At 39.8% G+C, this 13,655-nt stretch overlaps 1 protein-coding gene and 1 long non-coding RNA gene across 3 annotated transcripts in view; both read right to left on the bottom strand.

Annotated features, from left to right (window-relative positions):
* Window positions 1-202: 202 nt before the first annotated feature.
* LOC110847646 lies at window positions 203-1,029 on the bottom strand. The gene is made up of 2 exons (XR_002547665.2): window positions 758-1,029; window positions 203-690 (listed from the first exon to the last, which is right to left on the bottom strand). It is a non-coding gene; the product is annotated as an uncharacterized LOC110847646 (long non-coding RNA).
* A 6,609-nt stretch (window positions 1,030-7,638) lies between these two features.
* LOC118434934 overlaps window positions 7,639-13,655 on the bottom strand; it is a 35,004-nt gene continuing 28,987 nt past the window's right edge. For both annotated transcript variants that reach the window (XM_035849673.1, XM_035849672.1), the window contains one exon: window positions 7,639-13,320. In XM_035849673.1, the coding sequence (XP_035705566.1) occupies window positions 10,714-13,320 (2,607 nt within the window). In that variant the 3' untranslated portion in view covers window positions 7,639-10,713. The remainder of the gene's footprint in view (window positions 13,321-13,655) is intronic.

Genomic DNA, 13,655 nt, shown 5'->3' with positions numbered 1-13,655 from the left:
AATAAATAATAAAAATAAGGTCGACCAAGTAGCAATCGATGAAATACATACATACATACAAAGCAATACGTGTATACATACATACATGAGTACATATAGGGTACGTATGTACATATTTACCTATTGTATGATGAGCTTAATTATGGGGCTGAGCGTGCACAATATGAAATCGTATGAAAAAATTACAATTCACAAATTCATATATGATTTCTAGATGAGAGTTTATTGAGTATCAAAGCGCATTATTTTTTGGTATTAAAAAAACAACAATAACTTAAAGTTTTTAACACAGACTTAACCGTAGACCGTTTTGGACAGCAGATCAGATAAATTATTCTGAAACCTGTGTACGGCTTCTCCCATGTATCCCATGACTTTTGGTAGGACTCGCCGAAACTGGACTTTTATCATCCCCTTGTCGTTCTCAATCTTGACGGGACTCAGGTCTTGGGCCCTTGCCAAAATAGATTCCAGTGGATTCACCCGCACTCGCACTCTTCCTGGAAAATGATCCCCAACTCGAACTTCTTCTTTGGTTGCAGGCGAATTTTCACTAACAATGCGTCTGCTCAACAGTCCACATTCTGACCTCAAGCTAAAACTGATTACCAAAACGGCAACTGAGGCCGCGACAAATAGGGTGCTGGACAAGGTATTCATTTTATTTGAATCTAGTAAATTTGTGTAGTCCTGAAACAATTTGATTTGAAAATTAGTTGATGCACATATGTACAAAATGTATTTTGTACAATCTTACCTTTATAACAATAGAAATATGGTTCCGATTTTACTCCCCGGATTGAATGTCAGGCATGAAATGGTTGGTATGCAATTGTGGACTGATGGATTTTGAAATTATCACGTTGTTTTTATAATAGCTGAAAACAACGTGCAGCGGACACCCAACGCACGCATAATTTCCATCACCATCACAAGGATGCATAATAGTGAAGGATTCAATGTCCAATTTGAAGTTGTAAATGCGGATACGGAACGGAAAGGGTGAAAACTTGGTTTTATCCACCAACGAAATCAAGAATAGGCAACCATCCATTTGAAAGACCAAATTATCTAGTGACGCACTTACAATTATCGTAAAATCCATATGCACCCAGTCATGCAGTTTAGTAGTGGTGGTTACTTTCTATTCATGCAGCATCCGCCAACTCCTTCATTCATTCATCAATGATCCATTGCACTGCGGGATTCGCGAAATAATAGACCAAAAGCGTGTACATTTGCGTGTTATCACGAGTCAGAGAGATAATTGTGCATATTATTGTTAGTCCCCATACTCCAATAGACCAGCAGTTTTGAAAGTAAAAACTTGGTCACTTCACGTATAAGGCGAAACCGCAAAGCTATACATGCGCACATCAGGCAAGTGCAACATTCAAACTGCCAAGAGATATGTTGAGGCCTATTTGTCGTCATAATCTTGACACGTTGTGAGATGAGATTGTTATTATGAGATACGTACTTCAAGCGGATGCAAGGAAAAGTGTGTCAAAAATTCGAGTTTGTTGTTCCTTTGTTATATCCCCTCACAATGTTGTGATTATATGAAATTGCATTTGCAGTGGGTGATCTGAATGGTGCTTCTATATTTTGTCCTGTTGTTGGATTACTTGCATATTTCTTGTTAAACAAGCAAGAGCTACTTATGCACAAATTCATTAACTCTGATTAGATGACATTGTTCGTTTACGGATAAAAAATTAACTTGCTGACAATATTCATGTCAATTCATGATTGATAGTGTTGACGTTGTGTATAATATTTTTCAGCACTATGCATCCGAATCTAATCTTGTACTTGCTAGATAAAAATTATTAATTGAAGTTGCTTTTTTTCATGAAAAAGTTGTGAAAAGTCATCATCGTCGTTCGTCGTTGTATAAACAAACTCGGATTACTTTCTCGAACGTCGAATAATATGTATGAAGGAATAATACATGAACGTTACGAGACATGCTGGTGTAATCCATTAGAGAAATTAAACTAATTAGGGCTCGCTGCGTGTATATCAAACACTTTTGAATTTCGTAAACTAGAGGAACATGCACAAAGTTATATGCAGTCCTAAACGTAGCATCCTTATTTTATTTAAACAAACTATTACCAATAAAGTTTAAAACTTTTGCACTAATGATTAAAACTTTGTTACGAGCTTCACAATACTTTGTCTTGTCTAATACATTTAAAAATCAACGATGCGCGTCTTGTCGTAAATATTTTAATGGGAACTTGTTGGGCGCTTATCTGTATGTTTCGGCGAATCGAAGCAAATACTTGAATTCGACACTTTGGGAGTGACACTCGTGCATGCAAATAAGGACACAATTCTCTCGAGAGTCGGATATCAGACAGTTATCAAATAAAAATGGAATTAGATATCGGCAAAGTACTGGTGGCGGAGGAGAAGAAGGGGAGAGATGAAATCGCGATAGTGGACAAAATAAATTGGATTGAGAGTCTAAAATTCCTCCGAGAAAATTTCGGAACGGATTCATGTTACACGGCAACGTTACATACATACGTGTGCTATTCTGCTGCTAAATCTACTACCACCACCACTTTCCAACCAATTTAATTCTTTCGAACCGTCTTGTTCTATCTTTTTTGTAGTCCCCTTGCGGAACATATATAGCTCTTCCTTCCTCTCCGGTGGGATCATCATAATCCAACAGCTTTGATGATTGAGGGTGGAAGAAAACAGAGTTGATTGATCGTTGGGATCGTCGTCTGCCTGTGTAACATTTTAGCGTTAATAATACTGTACGAAGGAGTTGTCTCATGTTTTCCATCCAACAACACCAGCAAGGAAAGTAAAGTAAAAATGTTTCCAAAATTGTGTAACAGTGAGATGTATCCTTGATATGACCTCTTTCATGCAGAGATAGAAAGAACGAGAGATGACTTTCTTGTAAACTTTCTCTTGACTTTTTAGGTTTAATTGCGACCCAGGACGCACCATTGATATGACGCTATTTGACATAATTCAACCACCATGTCTAAGATACGTTCATGTTTTAGAGTTGTTTTATATCCAACTCGAGTCAAACTTAGCCTTGATTTTGGTGAGTGAAAGCACGGCCAGAAAAGAACCTCCAGTCTAAGGAGAACCTTATTTAATCAGACGGGATTGAACGTGGACGTAAAAGCCTTTGATAGTAAAAGTAGAAATATTTTACGCTTTCTTCCACGAGGAGGTAGATAAGATCTAAACCAGCTTTAGCCTCACATTATACAAGATAAATGCATACATAGACTGAGCTTGTGGCTTCTGGGTGAGAGACTCCTGCTGCATCTTCCTCCAAGAAAAGACTCAAATCCCTCAAAACCCTCAGTTTCATAAACCTTTAGCAAAATATAAAATTAGGAAATAAGAAAACGGGTTAACGGCACAATGAACAAGGATAAACTTATATTTATCTAGTATCCATTTAGATGATGTGAAAAGTTTGCTTCTAATGGCTGTTCCTCCACAATCATGTCGTCATTCTGTATTAGCAAAATTGCAATACTTGATAAACAAATAGGTAAAATTAACAGTTTTCATATTTATTTATTATGTAAAGTGGTTATGTAGGTGGTTGGAAGGAGTGCGAGTTAAAATGGGAATTGCATTTGAACAGCGGATCCGACATGACCCTGATTGTAGACTTTCAAAAGTCGCGAGTCTATGGTATTGAGTTTTTATGTGACATTTAGTGCTTGAATGAAAAAGGAATGGTGCAAATCGGGGATGGATATATAAATATATTTATGTAGGTGAGAGAGAGAGAGCCGCCGCGACAAAGGAACCCCCAATCCACTTGACGGAAAGAGGGTAATAAAAATTGGTTGAATTTACAGGAGAAAGGTCGGAAGAGTTCAAGGTATCACGTTTCACTGTCCGACACTTATCCCTATTGGCTTCATTTACGATCGAGTGGTGCTAGTGGCATGACGTGTTCGCGTGATATAATTAATGTGACAAGTTGTATGTCGTAGGTAGTTTTTGAACACACCCCATCTCATCACACCAAATATATGTGCATGCATGATTCAGATTACATCCAAGTATCTACGATTCCCATCCTGCTCAGACTTCCACCCGTATACATGTGTACATACATAGTAAATGCATATAAGCTAACTAATTCTTCTTTGATGGGCTAAACATTTCCACCCAATTTTACTAGTGATTCAAGTGATTCAAAAGTGTGATATTTGGACAAGTGTATGCTTGATCATGATCCCAATTTGATAAGACTTTTGGTGTGGTTCCCCTCTGCATTCAACGAAATCCTTGTTTGTGAGTAATCGCGTCAAGTGGATGAGAGAGGGATATGATTCTGATGAAAGTGGGAAAATGTGGAACTTCATTCTATTTCCTTTAATAAGAAACAGCGTCAGGAGAAGATCTGACAAGTGGATGCTGTGGCTGTGGCGTGTGATCCTTTTTATATGGGAAAGTCGTCTCTGCCATTCTGAGATTTGACTATTTGAAATGGTTTGACGTGGTGGGAGCAGATGAAATCTTTGGAAATGAGCTGTTTCCTTTATTTCGTTCACTCCATTCAAAAAGCTCGCATTTTTTCAACCTTTGTACGCCCTTCCTCTACGTAGTACGCATATAACCCTCCCTTCCATGTATAATGTCCTGCCATAACGGTTCCGCTTTTTTAACGGGATGTCCTTTGGGAATGAACAACTCTCAGGATTTGAGCCCAGAGAAGATTTGACTGAGTGAGTCTGGATTTGGTCTCCGTCTTTCTGCACTTTCTCTGCCTCTTTTCTCCAGCCAGCACTCCACCACGACTATACTTCACTTGACGGATAATGTACAACTGCTAGGAATCACATTAGAGATTGCATTGTCTCCAGAAAGAGAAATTGAGCGGTGGAGAAAATTGAGTTGAAATATTTTCATTTTTTCTCCACCATGTCAGATGAACAGGACGACGACGACGAACGACGACGAGAGGAGGAGAAAGTTGGTAAGAGTGCAAAGTCACAAGAGATAAATGTATCATTCCATCCCCAGTGATAAAAAAATTAAACACTGGACTGAACTTTGCAACAGATCGAAGAAGCTCCAGATTGCTGCTCCTGCATTATTTCGCATGAACGTTGAAGGAGGCTCGTCAAATTTGGAAGGTAGCGAGTTCTCGAAGCATGTTCATATCATACACATTGATATGATGGCTGTCTCTGTGTGTGTGTAACATATCTGAGAGAAATACAAATAAACGTATAACAAGGTAAACATCAGAACTTCTGCAGGAGGGATGATTCTCGTTCTGGGGAGGTTTCTGAAGGACGAGTCCAGAGGAGAAAATAATTCATGCTCATCTCTCGTGCCCTGTACGGAGGAGCATATGTATTCAGAAACATGTACAATGTGTCTTTTCATTGCGGTCTTAACCCTTTCATTGGGAGCTTTGGCTTTTTAACAGAAAAAAGGATTTGCAGATTCATTCTTCTCTCCCAGCCACCAGCATAAATTTTGCCTCATGGCTCTTCTACATATTTGGCTGGGAGTATTATTGGATCAGCTTTTTTGTTGAGGCAGGTGGCATTGGTAGTGAACTAACCGTAATTCCATTTTTTGAAAGCAGGTCACGTTCCCAAATTATTGTGTGTTAATATTAATGACATTGCTAGAAAATGTGTGCTTCCTTTTATGATTGTCATTCAAATGGCGGACATGAATTTCAGCTTGAAAGCTGAGGAGGGGAGCTTGCGAGGTTGATAATAACAGATCTTGATGCCCTTTGGATATGTGGTAGGGACCCATGAGTGTACTAAAACCCTGAATTGGTTTGACTCCATGGCCACATTTACGCCCGGCACACCCACTCAAAAATGCCCAAAAAACGCTTTCACTCCAGTTTTCACTCACTCAAATCCACGCCAAAAATCCAATTTTACTCGGATTTTGAAATTTCTTTCACCAATATACTCCCAGATAGTTGCTTTCTTCAATCCAATATCAAACTCAATTTTTTCGAAATTTTTAGTATTTTTAAAAATTGCAATTCGGAATGAGGATTGTTGTAGCAATCAACAAGGCAAATTATGCCTGCGAAATAATAATCAGCAAAATTGAGTTTGATATTGGATTGAAGAAAGCAACTATCGGGGAGTATATTGGTGAAAGAAATTTCAAAATCCGAGTAAAATTGGATTTTTGGCGGGGATTTGAGTGAGTGAAAACTCGAGTGAAAGCGTTTTTTGGGCATTTTTGAGTGGGTGTGCCGGGCGTAAATGTGGCCATGGAGTCAAACCAATTCAGGGTTTTAGTACACTCATGGGACCCTACCACATATCCAAAGGGCATCAAGATCTGTTATTATCAACCTCGCAAGCTCCCCTCCTGAGCGTGGACTGCTGGTTCTAATTTTAAGAACTAGTGCTGTAGTGAGACGATGGCGTGGGTTGTGGTGGCGTAGGCCAGTTGGTGAATGTTGGGCCACAGAAAATGAAAGCAATGCATGCGTGTATATCCCTAAAATGATCCTTTCAGTTTCACATATGAGTAAAAGTTAAATTTTACTAGCTTTTTTTGTAATGAAAGAAAATAGAATACACAATAACGTATAATGTTAACTAACTAAACAATGAGATGCCAAATTATTGTTGTGTAAATGCAAAATACTTAGCAAAGTAACTTAAGAATCTTTTCCATTAGTTTCCTGTGTATGCTTGTCTCGTCATCATCATCATCATCTTGCCTTGCTGACTTTCTTCTTGTTCTCTAGTCCCAGGTCTTGAACAGTTCGGCACCATTTACATGTTACAGAAAAGTGCATCATCATAGGAGGTAAGTTCATATTCGGCCCGGCTGGTTGTGTACACTAGTAATTTGATACCCTATTGTATGCATTGTGTGTACAATATCGTGCAGAAGCGAGGAAATGTTGTTGGCTTTCCTCCTGTTTTCATGCTCGTATGTTTGCAAACGCAAAAGTGAGTCTCTGCATCTGCTGCTGTGCCACTATACGTACATATTACACGCTTGGACTCAATACGTGTTTCCTTAGGAGAAAACAGGACCAAGTTGAATATTCTCTGGCCGGTTTGCCCTATCATTACAGAATCAGGGATGCTTTTATGTTCATGAAAGGAGGACGAGGTTTATGTCCTTCTCATGAGCTTTTATTCCACAGCTTCCAAGTCACTCGTCGTTGGACCCGTGCTCCACAGTGACTGGGAAGAGTGTACATGGACGATCGTGCAAAAAAGAAAGCGGCTTTTGCACACTGTATTAACTATGGCCTAGGGATTCGTATTTTCATTTTTCCCAGAATTCTCGATCATTATTTCGAATGAGATAACTCCAACTAAGACGGGTCTATCGCTAGCAATAAGCAGGGTCGTCGGAGAGAAAGAAAATCCATGTCATCGTCATCATCCTGACAATATGGCGTTTTAATACCGTGCCACCAGCTGCAATATGTGATCAAGCTTTCACAATCATCAAAATAATCAGATCATGCCACTCACTATTCTTGGAAGAAAACAGTTACCACTCCTCCTCGAGAAACACAATGCTGTATGAATGTACATCATACCCGGTCAGCTTATTTGGCTCTCAAATCTGTCGGAAGGCCAAGTACAATATGCACAAATGAGTAAAATCTTGTCGCGGTCGTCGTCGTCAACAGATTTATTACATATTTTGGGACAGTTCCAGAGACACTGGTTGAGTGTTTAAATCAATCTCTTGTACAGTATAATATTTTTTTATGATAGTCTTAATTATCACATCGAATTAATGATTAGTATCTTATTACTACTTTTTTATGGATACATAAGACACAGCTTTGACAGCTTCATATATATTCATCCATTTATCTATACACATTATATTACATGTTGAAATAGCTTGTTACCACTGTATGTACAATAGATCTCCGTTGCCTGAGATTGACCAGTAAGTATGTCGGAGTAATAATAGATACATAGCACAGATTTCTTGACGATTGGCTAAACATGTATTGTGAACATTTTGCCATCGTAAGTTTAATAACACGATGAGAGAAGAACACTGATTTTTCGTACGAGCTATATACCTACACATGTATTTTCGTACATATAAGCATAATACCAATAATAATACATATTTACTGAAAATATGGACAAGATATACATTCTTTATTATTTTTGGTACAATTTTTCATTAGTCGTTTGACAAATACTTTTTCATAGATAAGACTCTTGAATAATTTGCGCCTGATGAGGAGGTTCGTAGATAAGTAGATAACCCCACCGTCGTACTATTCTCTTCTCATTAAATATAATTATCAACTGACTTATGTATGAAACATTCATTTTAGACGCCTAATTATCCTGGTGTTAGGAAGAGTGATTTCTTAAAGGTAAAGTTGGAGTATATTTTATGTAAATATGTAAATATGTATACAGCATGCACATATTTAGGTAAAGAATTACTACTAACTGCTATCCTACAGTATTGTTTAGTACGCTATAGATACAATTCCAATGTATTTTTTAGGTTAATTGTTCCATACCCAGCCGCGTCGTGCTTAAGCATAAACATAATCGTATAATTTAACGGTGCATATATATCTATCGTGCATGTAGGTAGTGTTTTACCGACGAGGACAACAGATTTGAAGCACGAGTTTATACCCTCGTATAATATTTTAACTACACTTATGTATTTATAATCTGGGGAAACCCGTTACTTTCACTTTCTCCCCACGAAATCAAGCCATCATCGTTGATGTGTTTTTACGCCTTCCAGAAATGCTTTCATCATAACCATTCGATATATTTTTTATCACATCAAAAAAACCCCGACTTGTGGAAGTCAAAAGACGGACACTTCGATTTCACTGTCAAGCATCGATTACTTATCGATATTTTATATACATATATATTTAAATACTTTATGAATGCACCAATGTTTTCATATATTTACTATTGACACATTTGACAGGTACTTTTTAATTTAGAATTAATCACGGTTATCTCTTTCTATGATGTGAAACGGAGGATTATTATATATTTTATGTACATTTTCATTTCCGCCAATATTTTGCAATGATGGAATAAAAGTTAAGTTGACAGATTATAAATAGACATTGTGCATATTAAGAATGTAACAATTATGTATACATATAGCGACTTTATGATAACCGTTCTACATCCTTTCCTTCCTCTATAGTTTTTGTACATCAATGAACAATAGAGATAGCACTATCTTCGAAAAATAGCTTTGAGGGCAATCAAGTACTAAATGACTTTCACTTTCGAACATTCCCGCCATGTCCGTCTCTGTCTTATCAAGATTTCTTCTTTAATATTTCTCTTATATAAGTACACATGTATTTATATATATGTAACATACATAAGCCATGTAAGATACTCACCAGATTGGGTACAGGGTCATGTTCATCACATGAAGAGACCAACGCCATAAGTAATAATCATCATGGAATTTTGTTATTGGGTCACCAGCAGATGTAATTATGGAGCGTTTGTTAGTACGAAATCAAATCAGAAAATTGGACAGAAAATTATTAGAATTTAATTAATAAGAAATGAGAACTCTGGTTCAAATCTTGTAAGAAGCGATTAATTTCTTTTCATGACAGATGACAAAGAGCGACTTATCAAGGCGGCGACGTGTTATACGAGTGACAGACGGCCCAGAGATTTCTCCTGCTTTCGAGATAATGAGTTACATACATATAAAGTTCACATGCCGAGCCAGACTGCATTTGCAGAAGGGAAAGTTGCCCTAAAACGTCCTACGTAAAACCCAAACGTGTTTGGTTCTTGGAGCAGGGATTAATTTACGCTCGGTAGAAACCAGCAAATAATCCTAGGAACCGAAAATCATGAGACGTGATATATAATTCGGGGACTTGAGATGAATGGTCTAGTATTATGTAAAAAAATGATTTTCAGGTTGGTTGCTTTGCACTTTAATTGCAAAATTGTAAATTAAAGCGCCCCTTTCAGTGGTATGTACCATGAGAATCAGCCAAATGCATGTTTGTGTTCATGTGCACGGAATGAAAAGAGAATTGTTTGCGTTTAATTTTAGCCAGAAATATACAGTTGGATCAAGCAATGATTGGATGTCTTGATGTAATTTACAATTGGATTTGTTTTCCATTTCATTCATGTACAGAAATAAGTATATTGAATTGACAATAAATTGAGATTCATCCCTTCCTCGCATACATACACTTTGTTTTCCTTGAACCACCATTCAATCAGAATCTCCAAATTATCTTATGTCAATACACATAAAATTGCGACCATGAGCCTTGCGTAACAGGCAACAGTTCACCTTTTTCGGTTCACAGAAATCAATATGAAAATCCAATTTTTTTCGCTTCAGTCAAAGCACAAACAACACAAAATGGATTCCATGCATGCATCCTCCAAGAGAGCGAATTGGAATAATATAAGCATGTAACTTGGTCTCTGCAGAATGGGGGCAATTGAGCCAGTGTCACTTTCACTCCTTTCCCCTCCCTCCCACATTCGCTCTTTGCTCAACTTTGCTCCATTCTTTTTAGGGACGGAGAAAGCAGCAAAATATCTCAACATGATGAGACCTGGCATGGCTGGCCTATTATCTATCCAGCAGCCTTAACTTCTGGGAACTCCTGCTGGAGTCGAGTTTAATATGAGAAAATAATGAAGAGCAAAAAATGTATGCAGTGTAATAACCGAGCTAAAAGAACTACACCGCTGTGCCGAGGAGCAAAGATTCGATATCCACATTATTATTTCCATTTCTTCGCCCCGCACCACCACCATTGCTGTCGGCAGAGTCGCTGCTGTGATTAAACCCTGCCTTCGTATAATCGCCGAGAGAAACTGTGACGACAGCCGTGGGTGTGGTCGCACTGCCCCCATCCATCGAATTTAGGTCGGTGCACGCCGTGGCGGCAGCCCAGTCTCGGATTTCAGCTTCTCGTCGCTCCTTGTCCTTCTCGTCCTCATCCGCGATGGATGGTGCGTGTGCCACTTCCTCCACGTTCTCAATGGATGCTGACAGGATTTCGTTCTCATCTCTCGAACTAAAGCTACAGTTTCCGCTCCCTGCAGCACTTTCCCCACCGCCGGAACTGCCACCACGTAAAGTGGACATGGCCGCCCCAATGGCAGATGGTCCACCTCCTACAGGGTGATGAACTACAGCTCCTATGCTCATGTTCCTGGTGTAGAGACGAGGCCTAGCAGTGGTGGTAGTGTGATGACCGTGGGCACAATGCTGGTGGTACAAATGGTGGTGGGTGGCCATTTCATGGTGATAAAATCTGGACGAGGGTCCAGGTCTTGGATCTGGGTCATAGTGTAGGTACGAATAGCCGCCTGGCCCGGTGTGGGCTGTTGCTGAACAAGTTGAACTTCTTCTGAGGTATTTGGCTGTATTTGGGACAGAAATTGAGATGGGGTCATAGTCGTCACGACTGAGGAGGAGAAAGTTACTTAGATTGGGATTAGAGCGTCCCTTCTCTTGTTTGGGCTGGTCGGACTGGCTGACGGGATTGTTGCAACCCCCGCTGGCACACGGACCACCACCCCGACCGTTGTGATCACTATTTGTAACGAGGAGGGTCATATTGACTGTTTCTTGGGAGTGTTGGGAGCTCCTGTCACCAATAATGTTGGAGTGACGACGCATTTGATAGGACTTTGAGAAACGATTGGGTCCACTGGGTCCTTCTGGGGATTTGATTGTGGGTAAGGCTGCGTTATAAGCATTGGCGGACACTGTGGATGCTCGATGAGGATGAGCGAGAAGTGGATGAGAAACGTGATGAAGTCGGTGGTCCTTCAGCTTGCCGTCGGATCTGGAGGGAGAACCTGGGTTATCCAACTCAAGGACTTGGATTTTTTCAATCATTTCTCGAATTTCTGTTCGCAGTATGACAAGGAAACATGTCTTCACAAACCCAATGATACAAAAACCGAGGATGAAGGCCATTCCGGAAATGCGATCAACCCATTCGATCAATTTTACCCCACAACCTAACTTGTACACTTGGAATCTCTTTGCTAAACTTACATTGAAGGAATTACTCTGATGAAATGGGGAGGCAAGGTAATACGCAGCTTGGATTTCTGTAGCTCTTCTGCCTGGCTGGTGGTGGTTCGAGGATCCAATGTTATTGGAATTCCTATTACCCTCATCTTCCGGGATTGGGAATGGCGAAGCGTGGAGAAAGCTAAACACGTTCGTTTGTTCGTTTAAACCTGTACCTGGTTTTAAATTTTCGTCCGTTGTAACAGAGGACACACTTTTGGGAGAGGACGAGGAAGATGACGAAGGTAAGATTGGACTATTTCGTCGATTCCTTGGATTTCCATTATCCCACAAGTTTCGTGGGACGAGAGAGTTTTGCTGATCATCATTACCATGCTTGTTATCGTCTGTGCTGGAGTGAGTGGTGCTTGCTTCAGGGGAAGCATCAAAATTCTCAGTCCCAGGATTTAATTTCGAGTTGAGATGATTTGAGCCCATGGGCCCCTTATCAGGATTATTATTATTAGATTGATAAACGTCCTTATTCGAACCCTGTTTCTGAGTACCAACTCTGACGTGTCTTTGACAGGTGAATGGAATAGGTAGTTTTTCTGCGGTTTCTGGCTCTGGTGTGGGAGGTGCTTTCACCGGAAAGGAGAAAGTTGGAAGCGATTTCTGAGTTTTAGGTTTTAGTTTTGTCCGATTCTTACTACTTTCACCCAAAGGACCTGAATCAGGCGACCCTTCCAAAGATGTGTCGTTTATGGAAAAATGGTGATTTGAAGAGTCGTTGTGCAAATGGGGTGAAATTACTTTCAACCTGTGATTCTCATGTCTCATCCGATGTTTTTCTTCCAACCTTCTGAGGACGTTATTTCTCCCGTCCTCAAACTCTGGGGGATAGTCTTGCCCAGAACCACCACCGTCTTGCTGCATAAGATGTAGCGATTCAGAACTAGACGAATAGTCGCTCGATGGTTGCTCAGCTTCATCTTGGAGAAGTATGTCGTCGACTGAATGAATGTGTCCCAGGTGAGATGACGAAGACTTGCTGACATCACCTACGCTGCCACCACGACCGCGATCTAAAGAGGTTGTGGCGTTGCCCCTCAGAGCAAATAAGTTTGTCACGTTATTATTCCCTCCGTCATCCCACCCTCCAACGCCCCTGATGCTGCCGTCCTGGCTGAATGAGCCAGGGAATTCCGTTTCAGGAGGGTGATTAGGGCCACGATGAGTCTGATTGAGACTATCAACGACACCACCACCACCACTGACATTGACAGGGTCATAAAGAACTATGCAACAGGACTCGGGCTGAAAGAATTTAGAATGATAGGTTATTTGTATTTTATGTTATCAACCAATGCTTAAAAATAAACAACGCGTTGCATCTAGAAAGGATGCTTCAAAGATAAGAATTCAGCGTTGCATTCTCCTTTTGCTTGCTCGCTGGAGTTCATAAACTCCATTCCCTCACCAACTTTTAATCTAGAAGGTCATTGACCTCGCTCAAAACGTTTGCTAACCTGCTGGATTTCATTCCCTGATCAACGCTCTACTTGGATTTTTGTTGCTCTCTCTCACAACTTTATTCTTGTATAGGAGAATAAATATTTATTCACGTATTTATTACAAACATAGTTGAATTT

The sequence above is a fragment of the Folsomia candida genome, unplaced genomic scaffold (genome assembly GCF_002217175.1).
Source record: "Folsomia candida strain VU population unplaced genomic scaffold, ASM221717v1 Fcan01_Sc003, whole genome shotgun sequence".
In the NCBI taxonomy this organism is placed as follows: domain Eukaryota; kingdom Metazoa; phylum Arthropoda; class Collembola; order Entomobryomorpha; family Isotomidae; genus Folsomia; species Folsomia candida.
Note: the sequence above shows the minus strand (reverse complement) of the source record. Positions and strands in the feature narration are given on the sequence as shown.